At 37.9% G+C, this 22,499-nt stretch overlaps 1 protein-coding gene across 1 annotated transcript; it reads left to right on the top strand.

Annotated features, from left to right (window-relative positions):
• The first annotated feature begins 598 nt into the window (after positions 1–598).
• On the top strand, positions 599–16,562 carry LOC147146241 (mucolipin-1-like). The gene is made up of 14 exons (XM_086034419.1): positions 599–754; positions 4,929–5,206; positions 5,272–5,439; positions 5,707–5,863; positions 7,542–7,623; positions 7,819–7,915; positions 8,582–8,681; positions 9,003–9,109; positions 10,273–10,422; positions 10,490–10,591; positions 11,363–11,485; positions 12,405–12,611; positions 13,319–13,449; positions 14,691–16,562. The coding sequence occupies exons 1-14, from the start codon at positions 724–726 to the stop codon at positions 14,725–14,727; spliced, it is 1,770 nt and encodes a 589-aa protein (XP_085890545.1). The 5' UTR covers positions 599–723; the 3' UTR covers positions 14,728–16,562.
• The last annotated feature ends 5,937 nt before the right edge of the window (positions 16,563–22,499 follow it).

The following is a 22,499-nucleotide window of genomic DNA, read 5'->3' as shown; positions in this document are numbered from 1 at the left end:
CTAAATTGCTTAGTGCCAGTAAAAACGATACAGACCTACAGTAAATATAATAGGGTTTTTTTCTTCAACTATGCGTTATGTCAAACAGTTTGATAAAAGTCATTCTAATTAACTGACTTAGAAATGTACAAAGCTATTATACTAAGTGGTTATATTTTACAGTGACACTTTAATCAACAAAAGTTGTATGCCAAATATTACACACAATCTAATTTAGATATTAAAATTAATAAAATGTATTATTGTTATTATCATTACTCCAACACGCCCGGAACCCTCGTGAGGATAACTTTCGAACAATGGATGGATGGAAGTATATCAACGTTTTCGTTTATTGCACCACCCCCTAGCGGGAAAATGGAGCATACAGTGATCAAACACATCATTCGCCACACAATTAAATGAGAAAAATATTAAAAATATTTTAACAATGTCATTTTACACTAGCGATAGAGTACTATCCTAATAATGCGTTTGTGTGTTTTGGTTACGAATAAGAGATTTGTCTTTTGACACCCTGTCTGTTTTGGTTTTGCCGGTTACTTCCGCTTGGTCACGTGGTGCGTAGCCATGTGACCCAAGACCGGAAACGAGTCGAACAGCAGACAGACCATCCTCAGACTCTCGCCACAAACTTGGACAATTACTGTACGAAGAGTAAACAACTCTCTGTTTTAGCCACCGGACTTAAATATATTTATGTATATATTTTAAAACATAAACATGTCAGCGACTGAACAACATGACAATCCAGGTAACGTAACACCGACACCTATTGTTTTTGGGTGATTTATATTACCGCTGTTTTCGTGATAATCTGTCATATCTATTACTGTTGCATGTTTTTGTGTCATGTATTGTGACGTTTTGTTGTGATTTGTTCAGTCACGAACAAGTCCGCTCTTGTTTAGCTTTCTCGCCAAATCTTCTGAAAAACATGAGTTGTGCTGGCAAAACGGATTCGGCTTCATCGAGACAATTCTGTAATTCTCCACGTCGTAATCCATACTGATACACTGGATTTATTTTTGATTTCCTCACTAAACTGGTAGAGTGACTCGTGTTAATAGTTAATTTTCAGATGACGTGATGCTTAAATGCATCTTTGTTAACAAAATGCCATGTCATGGTTATGCCTTCAATGAATGAATTGTTTGACCTCTAATATTTATCCATGCGCGCAAGTAAACTTTAAGTAAAATCTTTTCCCAACCTGCTTATTTTTAGTTCATATACAGAGGGATTTGTTATTAATTTGTGACGCAAATGAACTAATTGGAGACAACACAACGATGCACGTGATACTGTAAAATGCTTCATTCTATTTAATTAAAAAAAAATCTAAACACCATATTTTTTTTATGTTTCATTTACACTGTTAATAATTTTTATTGCAAAATGTTATTTTGCACAATTTAATTTACAAAAGTATTTTTTTTGGGGGGGAGGGGGGTGAACATATACCATATAAGCCGTTTTCTTACCTGCATCTCTTTAGTTTATATAATTTGGCGTATTTATTATTTGGACTACCCAAACCCATGTGATCCCTTAAAATACCCCCCGCCCCAAATTATACATTTGTTTGTTATTTTATTAACATTTTTCTCATTTGCTTACATTAGTGGTAAGTACTAGTGGTATCAAGCATCCCTAATAAAAATAATAATAATTGTATTATTCAGTAGGGATATCACGATATCCAAATGTCACGATACGATAATATCACGATATGAACCTCACGATCCGATAATTATCCCGATATTGTGGGGAGGTTGGCGATATATAAAAACTCACGATACTGCATAAAAGCTCACAATATCGTAAATAAAAAGCTCGTATTAAAAAAAAACAATATTCTGTTTTTGTATATAATAACAGCATTCACAAAGAAATAGGCTTGGCCTATCCTATTGGTGATCAGCGTGGGTCTTAAACATAGATGGCATCAAATTAAACTGCACTAACAAACTAACCACCAGAGGGTGCTGGAACTGCAGTGCAAATTTCGTAACAATCCGTGACACAAAATTCCTTAAAAAAAAAAAAAAAAAAAAGAATGGACTGGTGACCACTCTTTTAATGAGGCGTTGCTTCATTACAGGTCTAATTGCAAGCTAGTTTTTCGCCTCTGGTGGTGTTGCTACCAGTCGAGATATTTGCCACTGAGAGCTGCTCGTAGAACATTTGATTGACAGGCGGGACGCTCAGTCGCCGTTCCTGACCTCGCTGCGCATACGGTCATGAACCCGAAGAGCCAGATATTTCTGCGAATTACACTCCGCTTGAGTGATAAGTGTGTCAAGGCATGGCGTGATCCCCGGTTTTGTTTTGTCCAATCTCCATCGAGCGCGACGATCGGCACGCTCCCCTGATGGGAGATATGCGTCGACTCTGTCTCGTTCCCTTTTGTCTGCATGAAATCTTAAGTGTTCGGATTCTTGTCTGCTCCGCTGGCACGCAAAGGCTTGCCATTACCTCCACACAGCAGCTTCATTAAAACACTGTCACTGAGCTCATTCTTTTCAAGACCCTTTTTAATCATGTCATGTTATATTCTGTACGAAAGGGCACCGCCGCAAAATGGATACGGAGGGCGAAGCCGACTCAGCAATTTTACGCCGCCTGAGGTAGTAACAAAACAGGGGATGATGCTAACGTGAAAGGTTCATCTGCAATTCTTACTTTACGACGAACTCTCCACTTAGCATTTTTTAAATAATAAAACATGAATACCGAAGGGAAAAAAATGGGAGGTATGCAGTGTTCATGAGGACAATTTAAAAACAATGTCAATTTATGAAACAAAAAGCTGTTAATTGCCACTCCCACTTAAATTGTAATGTGTAAGAGGGTCTATTTTTCATCAAGATAATTCTAATGTTCATACCTAATAACTGATCAGCCATGTTTTAGTTCTACTTTCTGTTTTAGTCCAGAGTATGACAGGAAAGTCCTTTGCACTTAAATGGTGATTCACACTCAAAGGCACACTTCTCATTTCCATCCAGGAAGTTGAATCAGCTGTTTCTTTGTCTTGATTTCAACCAAAATTCAAAAAAATTTTTGTGTCCAGGCCAGATGTTGGCTGGTTGGCCTTGCTGCTTTACTTGGCCTTATGATCTAAAGCATGTGACATGGATAAAACAGGACCGGCCTTCTTTGCGAGCAGGAATTCAAACAAAATGTCGCCCAGTTTTAAAGAGTGTAACCGACCACATTACCTCTTGAAAAGTTGTGGTTTATTGTTCACACGTCTAATATTTTGTATTTATTTGCGTCACCTAAATCTATCTGCATGTTGCGGGAATCCTGCAATACCGAAGAAATCTGCAGTATATGTGAGGTGTGTTTTTACAGCATACGGTCGGCGACACCTTGATCTATAAATGTAATTATTTCCGTGACTAAAGAATGAATGAACTTCAAACTAAAAGACAAGCTCCAACACGTTTTGCATTCATTCGAGCCACTTTAAGTCAAGAGACAGCATCTAATTGAATTCATGTGATCCTTTCTTTGCTTCTAGTGACATTTTTGCTTCATACATTCTTGGACGATTATCATCACTCTGATGATCCTTTTGCAGCCTTCTTATTTTGAAATTTACCAAAGTTAGTTCAGGGGGAACTTGATTTGGGGGAGTTTAAGTTTGATAGTAGAAGTGGGCAATACACCCTGAAAACTATTAATGTCATCTATGTTTTCCATCGTGAGTTTAATTAGTGGATAAACTCGTAGATTGGAGATTCTCCTCGTTTTTTTGTACATGCATCTGGATCATTTTGTGCTGTGGATGAATACGTTCACAGTTTGTTGTAGAGGTGAGCATTTTACAACATTTCGCTGGTCCGTCGTCCGTCAGCGGCCTGCGTACGCGTCCGTCATTCGTCAGTCCGTCATTTTGTGCGATAAACTGAATTGTAATCATCAGTTGGTCAAGTGCGTCAGTTAAGTCCGGCAATTAGTTCATCAGTGACAAGTCGGAGACGGTTAGTGACGATTACGCTGACGGACGAAAATCCATTTCCATCGGTGCTCAGTCCTTCATTTCATAAAACGTGTCCGTTCAATCGTCAGCAAAATGGCCCGATCCGTCAATCTGACGGAATGCCCACCACTGGCATTTTCTGGTAATAAAAAATATGTTTTAAGTGTTTTTAATCGGTGACAAAAATTGGAAAAATATGTCCCGGTGGTTTTAAAGAAAAAAAGTTATATTATTCTTCTAAAGATTTTTTACCTTCGCTAGGGATTTTGTTTTCATTCATGTGGCTTTGTTAGTTTATTTTTTGTTGTTTGTATTAGTGTAGATTAGGGATAGACCGATTATCGGCCGGGCCGATTATCGGCACCGATATATATTTTTGACGAATATCGGCATCTGCCTTTTTTAATACTCTGCTGGCCGATAATCATTTTGTCATTTTGAAATTTTCATTTACTGTAGAAAACTACATGGCACTATTGATTAAGTTTTCATTGATTCTTTTTAAGACATGCTGACAACCCCGGGTGCTCCCTGAACATTTTGTTGGAATTTTATGACAGATGTAGGTGTATACTGTCAAAAATTTCTGGGGGGGGGGGGGGGGGGAAATCAACATTATGCAAACCTGAAACATTGTTCAATAAACATGTTTAAAGATGTTGCAACAAAGTTAAGAGAACATTTTGCTTTAGATTTTGATAATATTTCTCTTTTTACTGAAAATGAATATCGGCTCCAAATATCGGTTATCGGCCTGCTTGACTACTAATAATCGGTATCGGCCCTGAAAAAAAGGATATCGGTCTATCTCTAGTGTAGATAAAAATCGGAAAAAAATGATACGTCCACATTCACTGATTTCCGCGACTTATTTAGGCCTTGCCGGAGGTCGGCACTCTCATTGAAAAGTTATCTTCCTTCATTTTTTTTCCCCCAGAACATGAGAGCCACCCCGCCTCAGTGAGCTGCTACGGCTCCACGGGCGACAGCGGGGAGCACGAGCCTCCGGGCAGCAACCGCTGCAACAACCACAGCGACCACCTTTTCCCGGGCGCCATGGCGCCCCACTGGGTGAGCGCCGACCAAGGCGAGGAGGCCATTCGCAGGAAGCTGAAGTACTTCTTCATGAGCCCCTGCGACAAATACCACGCGAAGGGCCGTAAACCTTACAAGCTGATCCTGCAGCTGCTCAAGATCATCATCGTCACCGCTCAGGTACAAAACTTGTCAGTGTATCAGCTGTTGCCCGTCATCTTTGACCACACCCTTTATTGCTGCAGTTGGTGCTGTTTGGCCTCAGCAACCAAGTGGTGGTGACCTTCAAGGAGGAGAACACCATGACGTTCAAGTACCTCTTCCTCAAAGACTTCGACGAGTCGTCAGACAACCCTTTTGCAGTGTACACGCAACAGGACGTCTACGACCACATCTTCTACGCTGTGGACCAGGTGCGTCCAATAACATACGGGGAAACTGAACGCCAGAAGATCCATCCATTTTGTCCATAGGAAATCATGAATAGAGAAAAAAACATTGTTCAAGGGTCATATTGTCACTATCATTTAACTATTATTGACTCTCCGGGCAAGGTTTCAAGTCACGTTTGTAACATTCTCAACTGTCACGTGTTTGAAAAAAAAAAAAAAAAAAAAAATTTGAGATTGAATGATAACTCTTTATTCAAGAATAATTTAGCGCTGCGAATGTCGTTGCAGTACCTGGCCCTGCCAGAGACCACAGTGGGCCGCTACGCGTACGTCTACGGCGTCGGCGTGAACGGCAGCGCGCTGTCCCTCTGTCAGCAGTACTACAAAAGGGGCCGCATCGACCCCGCCAATGACACCTTCAGCATCGACCCGCACATCATCACAGGTGCAACGCAAACGTTGACAAAAAAATCGAATTCCGTAATGTGACACTTCCTGATTTATTGTGAGAGTCTGCAGTTCATTGAATTTATAGGGAGCCTGATTGCCGCGCCTAGTTTGTCCATGTACTGAAAGTACAGTCTTAAACTTTGACATGGACATCAAGATCTTTTTTTTTTTTTTTTTGCATTTGTATGGTAAGTTCCGCTTTTGTCAAGACATTAAATTGATTAATACTGTATGTAGATAGCTACGTAGAAATATACAGTAGATAGACGAAACTGTTTTATTTCTTTGTCACAAGTCAGTGCATTAATGACTTACTGTAAGTTACTGTATGTCAATTTAAGAGGAAGTAACTGCAACAGAGGAAACAAAAATGATACTCGGATATCTTCATTTGAACACCATCAAAAATGCCCACTTCCTCTAGATCACAGGTGTCGAACTCAAGATCGGGCCCGTGACATCATTTTATGTGGCCCGCGGAGGCTAATCATGTGTGTTGAATTGATATGTTTCTTTCAAATTGTCTTCACTTTTAACACTACATAGGCGATTTTGAACATTTGTTACCAATCCCTCCTTTAAAACAAACTGGAAAAAGATCAACTATTTATTGGCTTCTGATTTCAAAACTAGCTTTCCATCAATTTGTGTATGTGATAATATAAAGCCATTGTGCATTTCACAGACGTAATGGCCCACCATAACTATGATGTGGCCGCGACAAAAACGAGTTGACACCCGTGTATTGGATACTGCACCTACATCCATCTATTCATCTGCCGATCATCATTTCTAGCACGATTGTCGAAATTGTCATTCAGATAAAAGCATTTCCTTTTTTTTTTGTTTTTTTTTGTTTAGTTACCAAAAGATTCATAACTTTAAAAAAAAAAAAAAAAACTTGAAATACAAACCTTGCTGTTATGTTGCTGGTTGAAATGACCTGTTAGAAAATGGAGGGAAATAATGAGTTTAAATGTTGTTACAAGTTTAAAGTTTGTTCTGCTGGCCCAATTTGTGTTTTAAAAAGCAACACGCACATTCGATGATTTGACCAATAATGGTAAAGACACTTGTAACAAAAAAAACAAAAAAATATTTATTTTTTTTTACACCATTTATTTTGCTGTCTGCTATCGTGTGAATGCAAAATGGCTGCCTCATCCTGGCACTTGTGCTTATAGATGCCTCTGGTGGATTGTCACAACATAATGGGGCTCTCTCCTGTGGGGAAGAAATCCTATGAATCAATACAATTCAATTAGCATCTTCAGAAAACATGTTGCAAATCATAAAACGTAATGCGGCATTAAAAACTGCGAACATTTTTACTTTAGAAAAAAAATCTTTGAAACAATAACTGCCAATTTTATAGTTACTCAGTAAAATTAATTGATTTAAAAAAAAAAAAGAAAGAAATTCAGCGAGTATGTCTTTACCTTTATTGATCAAATGAAATAAAAATGCCCCTTATATGCGTCCTTTAAATCAATTGAAAAATGGCTAAACAATCAAATAATAATCAATTATTATTATTATACATCCCCAGAGCAATCCTACCCCTTTTGGCAAAGAAAATACCACCCTCCCCATGCGATGCTCATCACTCTCACATGAAAAAGCATTAAATCATCCACCATGTTGACACAACTTCACCTCTTTGTCTTGTCCAGACTGCATCGGAGTGAACCCTCTGTCTGTGCCCCCCGCGCCGCTCACCAGCTCCTACAAGAACTTTACGCTCAAGTTCCACAAGTAAGGCTTCATTTTTCACATGGCTTTGACCGTCGGTCTCTTACGTAACGGAAAAGATTGTATCTAGTGGCGTTGGACACGTTTATTATCTGTGTGACGCATGCACGGCCTAGGTTGTGTGGATTGCGTGTTTTCGGTCATCTCTTTTTTTTTCTTTTAATAACTCAACTTGTGTCCCTGTGTTCTCTCCGCAAGGTTTATTAACGTCACCATCGAGTTTCAACTGAAGGCCATCAATGTGCAGACCATCATCAACAATGAGATCCCCGACTGCTACACTTTTTACATAAAGGTGAGCAAACAACTTGCTCGGTGAGGAGGTTGAAAGTAGGGCATGCTTGTTGAAGAATCTGCGCTGCCGTCTTTTAAGCAGGAGAGGGGTAACAATTTTCTTCCACCAGTGGGCCGTACTAAATTTAAAAAGGAAAATATGATGCACCAAACAAACAAACATTTATTATTATAGAATAAGAGCATTTGTGTCAAAACACTTCCTCTGAGGTTAGTTTGTGAACCACAAACTTGAGGGTCCCCACCCCGATTTGAAAGGAAAGTGAAGTTTGCGTCGGCATATTCATTTCATCCGGATATGCAGTCTGCCACTTTTGATCCATTTTTCTCTCGCACTGAGCGTTTGTAAAATATTTGAAAGATCATACAAATTACTGAAGTGATTGTTATTGTCAATGATATATTCTAACATAGGAGTCCACATGCTCATATTTAATTTTTTCTAATATAAAATTCTGGAAAATAATTTTTTTCATCATGCAGATTATTATAGTGTGTTGTGACACATAGAGTTCACATTCCTCATTTCAGACGGCCAGCAACTACAGTAGATCATTTAAAGGAAAAAAAAAAAAAAGTCTTAGGCATAAAATGATATGCATTTAATGGCTCATCAGTTTACAAACTAGTACAGGAAATGACTTGTCTGTTGCCATGCCTCAAGTAGATCGTGCTGGACAACAAGGCCCACAGCGGCAAAGTGAAAATACAACTGGAGAACCAAGCGTCCATAAAGGAGTGCAAAGACCCCAGCGTGTCTGGACAGGGTGAGGATGTTCAAAAGACTCACATTAATCACTTTCACTCACAGCCCACATTATTATTAAAAATAGTATTTTATTTTATTTTTAATATGTCATTATCATTACTTGTTAATTGAGCTAAAAAGCAAGTCTTTGATATGCAAACTTTTTTAAAGTGTCCAAGTTGTTGAGATTTTAACCACTTGTGTATAAGTGAAGACGTTGTCTACAACCATGCATTCTCTTTGTAAAGGTTTCTTTCAGGGTGGCACTCTCAAGCAGGCAGCAAAGTACAGTAATTAATAGATAATCCCCTTTTTTTTTTTCCCCAATTTGAATCCCCAGCTGAGAATTACACCCGCGTGGCGTTTGATGTCGCCGTGGCTCTTGTGTGCACGCTGTCGTTGTTGCTGTGCGGGCGCTCTATACTGCGAGGCATCATACTGCAACAGGTCAGCGCTGCCTTAAAGCGGGGAAGTCAAGCCAAACGTATTTTTTTCAAGAATACATTCTATGCAGGCGCTCTAGTTGAAACAAGGCAATATGATTACCGTATTTTCCGGACTATACGTCGCTCTGGAGTACAAGTCGCACCGGCCATAAAATGCATAATACAGAAGAAAAAAAAAAAAAATATATATATATATATATATATATATAAGTCGCACTGGAGTATAAATCGCCCCCCAACCCCCCCCCCCCCCCCCCCCGCCACCCACCCCCTCTCTCAATCCAAGTTGTCTCTGCCGCGTAACGCAAATAAATGTGTCCATATAGATCAAATTAATAAAACGGTGCGCTTAGTACACATCATTTCCACCGAGCTATGATGGTAACATTTAGCTAACATCCACACATGTAGCATTACAAGAAAGTTACGGTAAGATAACTTTAAACTCACCAAAACGGTCGTAGATCGATGAAATAAGTCTTTTATTTATCGCCGACCATGTAGAGTGTTTCCAAGTCTCCAAAAGTTTTAATAGCTTTTAGGATTTATCTTTATGTTCTTTATGTGGGTCAAAATAACATGTGAAATGATATACAGGTAATGATGTGTTAATAATTTAACACATAAGTTGCTCCGGAGTATAAGTCGCACCCCCGGCCAAACTATGGAAAAACCGCGACTTATAGTCCGGAAAATACGGTAATATGAAATGTGAGTTAAGCGGCAAAAGCCACCGGTTTTCAGCCATCTCAGGAGGCGGCCATTTTGTCACTTCTTTCGACTGAAAATTACATCTCAGACCCTCAGGGTTCAGATAACGACCAATCACGGCTCACTTGTTTTCTGAAGCTGAGCTATGATTGGTCGTTATCTGAGCCCTGAGGGTGTGTGATGTCATTTTCAGTCGAAAGAAGTGACAAAATGGCCGCCCCCTGAGATGGCTAAAAGCGGGTGGATTTTGTTGCTTAATTCATATTCCACAAACACAATAGTAATCAGAATGCCATATTTCAACTAGTGGGCCTGCATAGAACATATTCTTAAAAAAAATATATGTTTGGGTTGACATCCGCTTTTTTTACTTTAAAAAAAAAAAAGCCTTTAAAAATACCCCCTGATAAGATCTATGCTTGGCTAACTTGTTTGTGTGTGTGTGTTTGTCAGGAGTTTGTCCAGTTCTTTAAGGACAACCTGAATCGCAAAGTGTGCTGGGCCGACCGCCTGGAGTTCATCAATGGCTGGTACATCCTCCTCATCGTCAGCGACATCCTCACCATCACTGGAAGTATTATCAAGATTGGCATTGAGTCCAAGGTAAATGAAAATCTCAAATGCTATGTTTGACGTGATGGAGTTAATCTTTTCCCCTCTCACTTGACAGAATATGTCTTCCTATGATCTATGCGGCATCCTCTTGGGGACCTCCACCCTCCTGGTGTGGGTGGGAGTCATCCGCTACCTCACCTTCTTCCAGAAGTACAACGTAAGCTGCACATGTAGACAACAGCTTTGATGTCTGATTGGCACCAAGTTAAGATTACGTGGTAGGGCTGCGCAATTAATCGAACATTCAATTACAATTACGATTATTACACTCCATGATTACAAAATTGGCATAATCTTAAAAAACGGTGATTAATATAAATTTGTATCCAACGCCCTATATTTGCTTTCACAAGGAAGTCGTACTTGAATTTATACATTTGCACCTTTTTAAAAAATTTTATTTTACAATTAAGTTTATACGTTTTGTTTGGTCCAAAAGGAACTTACATAATGATAGTGTTTCAAGGAAATTAAACATTTTAAACAACTTAAACATTTTCTTGTTTTATAGCAAAAAACAAATGATCGTTTTGAATAATCATGATTTCAATTATAACCTAAATAATCGTGATCAATATTTTTTTCATAATCGAGCAGCCCTAATATATAAATTTATATCCAACGCCTTATATTTGTTTTCAAAAGGACGTCGTACTTGAATTTATACATTTGCACCTTTTTTTAAATTGTATTTTACAATTAAGTTTTTACGTTTTGTTTGGTCCAAAAGGAACCTACATAATTATAGTGTTTCAAAGAAATTAAACATTTTAAACAATTTAAACATTTTCTTGTTTTATACCAAAAAAACGAATCGTTTTGAATAATCATAATTTCAATTTTAACCAAAATAATCGTGATTAATATTTTTTTTCATAATCGAGCAGCCCTAATATGTGGTATTCCTTTTCATTCTGTAATCGCTTAGATCCTGATCGTGACTCTTCGAGCAGCATTCCCCAACGTGATCCGCTTCTGCTGCTGTGTGGCCGTCATATATTTAGGCTACTGCTTCTGTGGCTGGATTGTGCTGGGACCGTACCATGTCAAGGTACCGCACCCTTAAATCAACCTTACTTTTTTGTACAGTGCAACCTCAATTTAACGGACTAACTGCGGAAACAGAGTTGTCCTTTAGAGCTGATTGTCTGTTACATCAAAGTCCCACTACAGTTCAAACAAAAAAAAATTTTGTAGTCTAAAAATGCCCAGTGAAGGACAACATGATTGCAAATACACTGAAATAAATTTGAAAAAAAAAAAAAAAAGCTTGAAATTGAAAAGCTTTAATGTTCATCCAAACTTATTTTGTTGGTGCTTAGGCAAAGGTTAATGGCGAGCATCTGGTCACGTTCATGAGCCACGATGTCGGCGCTTCTTTTCTTCACCTCCATTACGATTTGCTGCCATAGATAAGGGCTTTACAAAAAACGCAGACAACTGTGCACTGTACCAAAAATAGCATCTTCATTATCAGCGCCTGATTAAAAAAACATCCATAGGTGGATATGACACGCCCCTTTTGAGCTGCATGCTTATGGCACTGCGAAGCTAAAGCTCACATTCTAGCCTGCTCTAGTCTTCTCTAAGACTGTTTATCTACTTTTGTCTTTTGTACTTTGTCTGTTGACGGCGCCACAACTAGTGTTCACTGTCGCCGTGGTGAAATGCGGCCAATTCAGGAATAAACAGACTTTGAAAGGTACTGTACAAAGGGCGTTTTAAGTGGACTAGACACAATTTTCTGTCTGTTGAATCTGGGGTTTGTTATTTCCGGGTCCATTAAATTGAGGTTCCACTCGTATTTCAGTAGATTTTACAGTATTTGGGTTGCTATTTTGACGTTGGTCATTTTGGTGTTACTTGGAGAGCCGAGTATTTTTTTTAGGCGGTATTTGGTGTGTATAGGAGATTTACCGTAGTAAGGTTATGTTTACAAGTGTCTTACCCGACTTCACCTTGTGCCGCAGTTCCGCTCGCTGTCCATGGTGTCGGAATGTCTCTTCTCCCTCATCAATGGCGACGACATGTTCGTGACCTTCTCCGGAATGCAGGAGAGCAGCACGCTGGTGTGGCTCTTCAGCCAAGTGTACCTGTACACCTTCATCTCACTCTTCATCTACATGGTACTGTCACTCTTCATCGCCCTCATCACCGGAGCCTACGAGGCCATCAAGGTAGGCCGGCAAACTCAGCCTCGGTCATTTTTTTTTTTTGTCTTGAAGGTATACATTTTCCAGCCTTTATTCTGTACTAACAACTTTCAGATGACTGTATGTTGAGTTCTTCTTAAGATTGAAAGTGTAACATCTGGGTCTATTTTGTTGCGAATTCCAATTATAGAAAATTTTAAAAAGGGATTTTATCCAATTCCCCCATTAAATTTGACCATCACAATATATATATAAAAAAAAAAAGATATACTTTTTACTTTTTGACATCTCTGTCAAATATTATTGTTAATGGGTGAAATTTAAGTCCAGAATTTTTCAAGTTCTAATTTGTATTGAACATTTGAGAAGCTAAAGTTTATACTAACATCAAAAAACGATATGATATAGTCGTATGGAAAATATACTGTTTGTACTTCTTCCCACGAGAGTTGTCGTGGAGTGTTGAGTGTGAAGTTAGTTACTACCAAAAAGTTTCCATTCTTACAAAATGAGTTTAATAGGAAAAAAACACTTTTTTGTTGGGGGAGGGCCTTATTATATTCACATACGGGTGCATCTGAATAAATTAGAATATCATTGAAAACTTAATTTATTTCTGTAATTCAAGCACAACTGCAATTTTTACAACTCTTCTATCGAGCAAAATCTGGCTGGCCCTGGACAAAGGAAACCAAATTGTAAATATCAATGTTTTGTGTGTTGTCGTGTAGCATCAAACCCAGGAGCCCATCCACATAACAGACCTGCACGCCTTCATAGCGGAGTGCACCGACGCGCCAAACTCTGGCAAATTCAGGGGCCTGGAGACGTCGCCGTGCTCCTTTTTCTGCTGCTGTGACAGGTAACGCAACACTTAAAAGAAAAAAAAAAAAATTCTCTTATCTAATTTTTTTAGTCCAACCACCTTAAAAAGCAAAGAGGAAAAACTGTGGTGAGTTCTATAGAATCAGAAATACAACTTGGTGTAATGTGGAGCTAGTAGTAGTGGCAACATGACATCGCTGTTTTGGTTGCTCAGCGCGCAATGGTTCAAGTGACAATTGAAATGAATAATAATAATCTGAGTGTAAATCTGAATAGGAAATCACTTACAGTGGAGAGGCTCATAAAAAAAAAAAGACGGCGCACTGCTTTCTTAAAACATCAACCCCACGCATCTAGAATGTACACAAACGTGAACCCATGTTACATAAACAACTGTATTCAGTAGTTCAATGTAATCAACACAAGCGAACTGCATTCACATGAGGCTCATCCATAGCTTTAGCTAGCATAATAGCCTATTTAACATGTTAGCACAAAGCGACGCGACACATGAACAAACAAATGTGCATGCGACACTTTACACAAATCGTCTCAGTCATAAAACTCAACTTTTGCTCGCAATAATAATAATTATTAGGTAATCTAGGAAAATTGTAACTGCAAAATATAGCGCAAGGGCTACGAGTAGTTGCATCAGGAGAGAAGTAAAACACTTTTCAGCCGTATTTCCCTTTGACCAGTGCACTGGGCGCATTGAAATAGCACCAACAAAACAGGACATCTCAAACGTAGATGTACCGTAAAAACGCCATCAGTAAAAAAAAAAAAAAATACACCATCGGTGAAGTAAATCTAACAACTACACTAAGACTCCACCAGATGGCGCCAAAGTAATACTTTTATTGATTTGGCCTGAGCACAACATCAGCCAACAGTGGAGTTTTTCAGCAAATGATTTGTGGTAAGAAAAGGTGACTTTTGGCTTTCACCAAAAGTCAGGGGTCACCACAGAGAGTCACTGGCATTATTTGTTTGGCACATTTGTTATACCAGACGCCTTTCCTGGCTAAGTTGCCGCTATAATAAAATAACATTTCTTCCTTAAAACACCACCTGTACAGGTAGCAAAAGTTTTACGGCACAAACCGGATAACTCTGGAACACGTTAATTGAATTTCAGTTTCATGAGTCAAATGTGAACAAATCAGAAGTGGAGCAGTGTACTGAAATGGATTACAAGGATCCACTGTATGGTTTTGTTGTTGATTATAAAACAGCCGTGTGTTACTATAAACCATCTTCTTGTATTTCCGTCAGAATGACAACATACGAGGACGTCCTGCTGGTGAACTGAGGGTGAACTCTGTTCAACTTATAGGACCGCCCCTCTGGAACGAGCCTTTTTTTTTTCAGCATTTGACTGAAGAAGGAGGAGTCAATCAGTTGGACAAGCATTCTCAATACGTCATTAATTCATCAGGAACAAGCTGCTTTGTGAAAGCACACCTATTTATTTCATGGCCTGATGTTAGGCCAGCTCAGTGTTTTTAACTTTTTTTTTTTTTTTTTTTTTATAAATATGATTTTTCAACCTGCTAGTTCATTAGCAGATTTCAACTATCAGGCCTGTCAATGCACACAAAACTTTGAGGCGGATCCAGTTTGACTGTGGCCTCTTTTGGTGGTAGGCCTGTTAAGTGTTCTTACGTTTTGGGGAACCAGAACCCTCACTTGAGACATTTTTATTCCTACTTTTGGGATTTCAAATTTGTATTAAGAAGGATTACCTCACTGAACCATAACTCTTTATCTGAAGCATTTAATCATCGAAACACTTAAAACGGAGACATAAGCAATAGTGCAATGTAGAGTACGGCTTATCAACAGCCCTCAAACTGTAGTGTATGTTTTTTTTTTTCATAGCCTTGGAAAACATATTTTTTTAAAACACATTTAAATACACATTTACATTTAAATATGTGCTAAGTGCATTTCAGGACAAAAAAAATGGAGGGGCAAACTCAAACCTAAACAAAACTGCACTAAATAAATCCAGCTCTGAAATCCAAAATTTCACCTGGAAAGGACCCTGATCACTTATTTTTTACTCTATACAGGTGCATCTAAATGAAGTAGAATGTGGTGGAAAATGGCATTTATTTCAGTAGTTCAATTCAAAAAGTGAATCTCATCTTCTACAGGAGGATTCACTACACACAGAGTGAAATATCCTATGATTTATTTATTTTTTTATTTTTTAGATACATAACTTTGATGGGTAGAGCTTACAGTTTACAAAAACACAGTCGCAGTCTCAAAAACAGTCACACTCTCAAAACGTTTTTTAATGTAGAATGTGTTTTATAATGTGTTTGATAAATCTATATAATTTGAGTTTTTAACATTTTGAGCTGGAAAAAAAAATGTATTCAGATGCACCTGCATCCTGAAAAGTTTAAAGCCCCAAATCGGATGTGAATTAAATGTTGCTAGTTTTAGATTTTTTTTTTATTATTATTTTTTTTTTACTTGCTGGTTCAAAATCTTAGGTTGCACTTCCAAAAAAATGCACCAGCATCATTTTTTCATTATGTTTGCGGTCATGTTTTTTTGCATGATGTACTCACAGACTAATGAAGCACTTACAATTCGGTCATTATTACAAAACAAAGAAACTGCTCTTTATTTTGACACGAAATTTCTTCAGGAAACAATTTGGGAGCTCTTAGAAAGCCAAACTTGAAGCAACCAAACGGGTCAACTTATGTATAGCAATTTACTGTACGCTATGTGGTGCTCCTAGCTGAGATTTTTTTTTTTTTTTCCTAAGTCTGCTCTTGTCGTCATTATGGCTGTTTTATATTGTTTTGTATTTCTTGAAACGCACAATTGTCGAAAGGACTCCCGTTGACCTTCATTCATTTGTATTCAACAACAATGACCTGCTTAAGTGGAACGTTGAGAAACCTGTGTGAAATTTTGCCTTAAATGATATATTATACATGTCTATATAATATATTATGTTATTATATTATCCGTAGAAGATATCCATATGTGCCCCACCCACAGTGTCATTTTTTTTAAACACAGTGCAACTAGACCACACTTGATCACTACTTGGTAAACTGTAAACTAGTAGAAACATGACATCTTGTACACATGTTGCTGATTAAAGTGGCCTGGATCATCTTTGAAGTCGTTTCATCATGTTCAGCATAAGTGCTTCAAATTTGCAAGAAACGTTGCAAATGTTACCTTGACAATCCATGGGAAATAAGTATGAAATAGATTCGCTACACGCAAAGTCAAAATGTCATAATTTTGAGGGTTATTGTTTAGAGCAAGGCTCCGGTTACAGTACCTCTTAATTTTCAAAGGAGGGCGTCAGTGAGTCATCTTTTAAAATCTGGCTATGAGTCATTTGGACCAGTCAAATGTTGACATTGCAAACGAGTGGCGTACATCAACACGCTACGGTGCAGTTCTCTACTCTGTAATGTTTTCCGAATGCTGTTCACTGAACAGGTGAAATTAAGTTCTCGCTTCACAAGTGATGACGCCATTTCCTGCTTATTGGTAATATGGCGCATGTTTCTCTTATTCCCACCACTTTCAATTATCATGCATTATGTACAGCTCCGAAGATACCTTCCGGCTTCCTGCTTGGCCTGCAAGTCATAATTTGTGCTTTATCGAAGGAGTGGGCGCATAGCTTTCATTGTGTGTGATGCACAATGGAAGGTCGATGGATGTTTGTTGATGGTGCTTTGAACTCAGCATGTGGTTGGATTGGAACACACCCCTTGTCTCAGTTGTGTTGTCCGTAGTGAGTCACCGTGGCTAATATATCAGAGGCGGGCTGTGTATTTGAATACTGGACCTTAAGTAGGGACTGAGAATTACACGTTGTGTATTCAAGATAACTACTAACTAAGTCAATTTAGCTTAAAGCTAACAGTGCAAAATCCCATAGGCAGGCTAACAAATGGAACAAAACGGACTGGGACCACGTGGGATGCTAAATATGCAGACGGGAACTTTGTGACGGTTTGGCAATGCCCAGCTTTGGTTATATCTCCAAGCGACGGTTATTTGAACACAAATGGTGGCACAACACATGGGGGTAGACAAGACTACCACACAACACTTAAATTCTTTATATTATATTAATTGTGTCATTATTGTATGTTTTTATAAAGTAGAATATTATAGACTGCTGTTTTTCTTGTGGAAAAAAAAAATGGTATTTCCATTCATTTCAGTGGGCAAAGATGATTTAAAATATGGCTGTTTAGAGTTAGATGGTCACAGAACACATTAAACTTGTATTTCAAAGCACCACTGTATTAATGTGTGCAGTTGCCTGCAGACCTTTGCCTGTCAAACTCGGCTTTCTCTGACCCACCATCATCTGCTATGTGCTGCCATGTCAATGTAATCTGCCCAGGGCCTCCAGAATCATTAGTGCTGCCCCGATGAAATTTAAAACATACAAGCAACAATTTTTAAGATATAACTTCAAATTTGCCTCAATTGGACCGCAATGATGTCACCATTTGTCAATCACCAATCACGGCTGACCTGTTTTCTGTTTCTGTGTCGTGATTGGTCGTTGTGAGCATTTGTGATGTCATTTTCAGTCGACAGAAGACAAAATGGCCGCCCACAGAGATGGCTAAAAACAAGTGCATTTTGCTGCTTAATTTCTATTCCACAAAGGCAAAATTAATCAGAATGCCGTGTTTCAACTAGTGGGCCTGCTGGGAACCTATTCTTGAAAAAAATATATTTGGGTTGACTTCCGCTTTAATACCTTTTCATGGAATAAATATAAGAATTTAGGTTGAAAATGTACTTTAGGTCAGTGACGAAGTTTCGGCCAGCAGAGATGACCTGGTTGTCCCTGACTGTCCGCCAATGCTAAATATACTGTTGTTTGAGGAAGTAGATATTTTTACAGTCTTTTAGGTCATCGGTTCCTCCTAATTCTCTGGAATTTTTATAGCCGGGACACACTCTGATGCAACGTTGTCAGAAATGGACATTATTTCATGTCCACTAGTATTTCTGCAGGATATTTGGGTTTATTTATGCCTTTATTGCTGAGCTCCAGACATGACATGGGGGAAAATTTAACTGCGGCCACTCAAGTGTGTATTTTTTTTTTTTTAATTGTATTTAGTTGAAATACAATGGTGCATTTGACTTTTTCAAGTTATGAGCTGTTGCTAGGTAGAGTTTTTTGTTTTGGATTATGAGCCAAAATTAAGTTATGACCACGCTTCAGATATTGCCGTTCGAGGGATATGAAAAAGAAAATGCCGCAACTGTAGTCTTTGCATGTGGGCGAGTAAAACCACCACCGGCGATGCACTTTCAGCCATTCATTGTTTTTATTAAATATTTTTATTACTTTTTGGGGGTGGCTGGAACAGATTATTTTCATTCCATTCATTTCAATGGAAGATAATTTGAGATTCAAATGTTATGGGTTCCAAATGTGGTCACATGATAAATAAAACTCATATCTCAAGGAATCACTGTATCCCTAACTCAGGGACCACACTATGAGTGTTTTGTAAACATGTTTCCACTACCACAGTGGACCCCCGTAATACCCATGGCATCACCTGCAAATTCACTTATTTGCATTTTTCCCCCCAATATTTTTTCCTCCAATATATTTGTTGTTTGTTTTTTTACCTTTATTTTGGGGTTTTAAGGGGAGCAAACCCTTTTTTTTGTGGAAAATGTATATTGGAAATTCATCAGCATTTTTTGTTGAATTTATTGTATTTTCCTTTTTTTTTTCTCTCAATGTACTTCAATAAGCATCAGTTATATACGAATTTTGACTAATTACGAGCCATCCCAGTCCCTATCCCCCGTGAATAGCAGAGTTCCACTGTATAGTTTTATGTTGTAATATTACCATTCACCACTTGATGCAAACATGGCTTCGTTGCACTCGTAACGGGTCTTATAATGCCCCATACTACACATGAGTAAGGCCTAAAATGGTCATTTTTGTGGATTTGGAATGACATCCAGGAAAAAGATAGTACCTCAATAATATTTCAATTTTTTTGTGATTTTTGTGGGAAAAAAAATACACAAAATGAGTTCCACTTAACGTTGGTTTGCTGTTCAGCAGTTTTGTAACGTACTTGAATAGTAAATTTGATTCAGGAGAGTCCTTTGCACTTGACTAGGGGGGAAAAAAATCACAGGTTATTTTTTGACTGTTCAAACCTTTTGTTGCTGAAGGCTGGATCTTTTATAAATGCATTGAGAAATGTATTCTGAAAAATTAAATCGATTAAGGGCGCAAATTTTGCAGGTGTCACATAAAAATGGATTTTGCATAATACCTTTACAGAATATGCACGTGAGGTGCAGGTATTATTTTTGTTCACTTGGGCTCTCCATCCTCACGTTCTACATTGTCGTATCTGTGACTTTGAATTTCACTCGTTGACTGACATTGGAATCAGTGAGTGAGCGTGTTAAGTGGGCTGGCTTTTCAGTGGCAGATCTAGTCGCCAAACGGTGTGATGAGTGCCTGGATGTTAGTTGTGGCTTTGCTGTGAGTGTATTAATGTGTGTGTTATTAGTGAAAAATCTGCTAACTAAAATTGGATATGCGTGATTGAAAAATTTGCAATACGTTTTTTTTGTCACTGTCCACATCTGTATTTGCATAACATTGTGTAGCAAAAACATTGAGCACAAGGACAAAGGCGAACATTTCAACGATAAATCCTGAGCGGACTTAAGGGCGAGTTTATGGGTTTTCCCCACGTCTTGGCACACTGTCCTTTGTGAAGAAGCTGCTGAAACAACTGCCAGACTCTTGAAAGATGCACACACTCTCCCAAACGGCTGCATTCCTTCAGCCCAGCCGCCTCGAGGAGTTTTTCCAATATAACTAAAGTCTTATCCCATTCCATTCTTTTCTCCCCATGTGTTGTTGCGCTGCTTTGTGCGTGGCCATTCACTGATGTCTATTGTGCAGGCGACAGCTGCAGCGTAGCAGAAGAAACGCGTTCACACAACAAGGCATTCACCCAGCGGCAGCAATTGTGGGCCTTGTACCATTGGGAAGTGGACCCTTGCAAAAAAAAAAAAATACTTTTGTTGTGCTATTTTTAGAGATGACTTTTAAACAGGCATAATAGGCAAGACAACTAGAGACTAACATCAAATTTAAATTTCACATGAACATCTAGTTTTGAGTGAGTCAATGCACTACTCTTCTCGTTAGTACAATTACAATTATTGAACTTGAACCATTGAACCATCCATCCATCCATTACCCAAATTTATCCTCACATGGAGCCAATCCCAGATGTCTTCGGGTAGTAGGCAGGGAACACCCTAAACTGGTTTCCAGCCAATCGCAGGGCACACACAGATGAACAAACATTCACACCAAGCGACAATTTAGAGTGTTCAATCAACCTATCATGCAACATTTTTTTAGATGAATTAATTTTTAAAATGAAGTTATTTTCGTTAATATTATAGAGTATAGAATAGAACATATAACCATATCCATCCAATTTTGATCATTAATATAAAACATTTGAAGAAGAAAATACTATTTCTTTTATTATAAATTAATTAAATATAAAAGTTATCAACATTATTTGTGGATTAAGAAATTGAGTATTGGTTTCCTCGTCACCAGCTATGGAAGAGGAAGAAGGAAATTAGATATTGATATTTTTTTGTTTTGGATTGTTTTTTTTTGCCCCAAAACATTTATTTTTTAATTTCAACAAATGTAATTACAATATAAAAACATATTCACATTAATTGCTGGCAGAATTTTTTTTTTTTTTTACCTGTCATAGGAAGGAAAAAAACATTGAGGGAAAGAATGAAAAAGCCATCCAAATGTGATAACCATTTTTAACTATTTCAAACATTTTTAATTTTACTAATCTAAAGATACATTTAAAAAATATTCACTGTTTTTAATTGATTGAGTACTATATTCCACATCGTGTGCTAATGAAGTGGTAGGAAAAAATCCATCAAATATTTTATAGACAAATAGCTATTTTTATTTTTTTCAAGAATGTATGATTTTTTTTCAAAAATTCTAATGAAGTTAAATACTTAAATTATTTTATTAAATGTATTTAGATAAAAATGATTATAGATACAATACAATTTTATTTATATAGCGCATTTCATAACAGCTAGAGCTGTAACAAACAATACAATAAATTAAAAAAAAACAATAAAAGGCTCTGATACACATATTAATAAATATAGATATAAATAAATAATATATAAAATATAAATAAAAATAAACATAAATAAAGCCAATAAATTAACATAAAACACGATACACAATTGACACCGGAAAAGAGCTAGGAGTGGTACGCCGGGGCGAGGCCATTTAATGATTTAAAGACAAATAGGATAATCTTACATTGAACCCTGACATGCACTACGAGCCAGTGAAGGGAGGCCAGAATTGGTGTTATGTTATCGATCTTCCGAGCTCCAGTTCGTAGGCGGGCAGCAGCATTTTGGACCAACTGGAGACGTTTGAGGGAGGACTGGCTGACTCCAAAATCAAGTGCATCGCAGTAATCTAGGCAGGATGTAACAAAGGCATGGATGACTGTTTCTAAGTGCTGATGGGAAAGGAGTGGCTTTAGCTTAGCCAGCTGTCTAAGGTGAAAGAAGCTCGACTTTACAACAGCGCTGATTTGCTGGTCCAATTTAATTTTAATTTAATGAATTTAATTTGTTTTTTGACTGGTTTTCATTTCCCCTGTTCGTGGGCTAAGACATTTTACATTTGTTGTGTTTTTTCCCCAAAATACTTTTTTTTTAATTGCTCATTTATTTAAAAACATGGATATTATTGTTTTGCATTTATTTAAAAACGTTTTGTAACTGTGTATGCTGTTTGATAATACAAAAACAATAATAGTATCACGTTCGCCTTTGAAAGTGGATACAATCAGATTAATTGGGTTCTTTTATGCACTGTGAACTGCCGTCCAATTAGTCATTTTAATTGCCTGTGAAGCACCATGAGATCTCGCGATAACTGCGCCCGTGGCGCCATGGCTTCTTTGCATGAACACCAGTTCCGTTCGCTGA

The sequence above is a fragment of the Filicampus tigris genome, chromosome 6, assembly GCF_054856515.1.
Source record: "Filicampus tigris isolate MCC_2025a chromosome 6, RoL_Ftig_1.0, whole genome shotgun sequence".
Classification (NCBI taxonomy): domain Eukaryota; kingdom Metazoa; phylum Chordata; class Actinopteri; order Syngnathiformes; family Syngnathidae; genus Filicampus; species Filicampus tigris.
Note: the sequence above shows the minus strand (reverse complement) of the source record. Positions and strands in the feature narration are given on the sequence as shown.

What these genes read in the sequence shown, in the direction of transcription:
- LOC147146241 (XM_086034419.1), top strand. Translation starts at nt 724, where the DNA reads ATGTCAGCGACTGAACAACATGACAATCCAG. An exon ending in CCTTCTTCCAGAAGTACAAC is followed by an intron (nt 10,592 to 11,362) that starts GTAAGCTGCACA and finishes GTAATCGCTTAG; the next exon opens with ATCCTGATCGTGACTCTTCG. An exon ending in TGGGACCGTACCATGTCAAG is followed by an intron (nt 11,486 to 12,404) that starts GTACCGCACCCT and finishes CTTGTGCCGCAG; the next exon opens with TTCCGCTCGCTGTCCATGGT.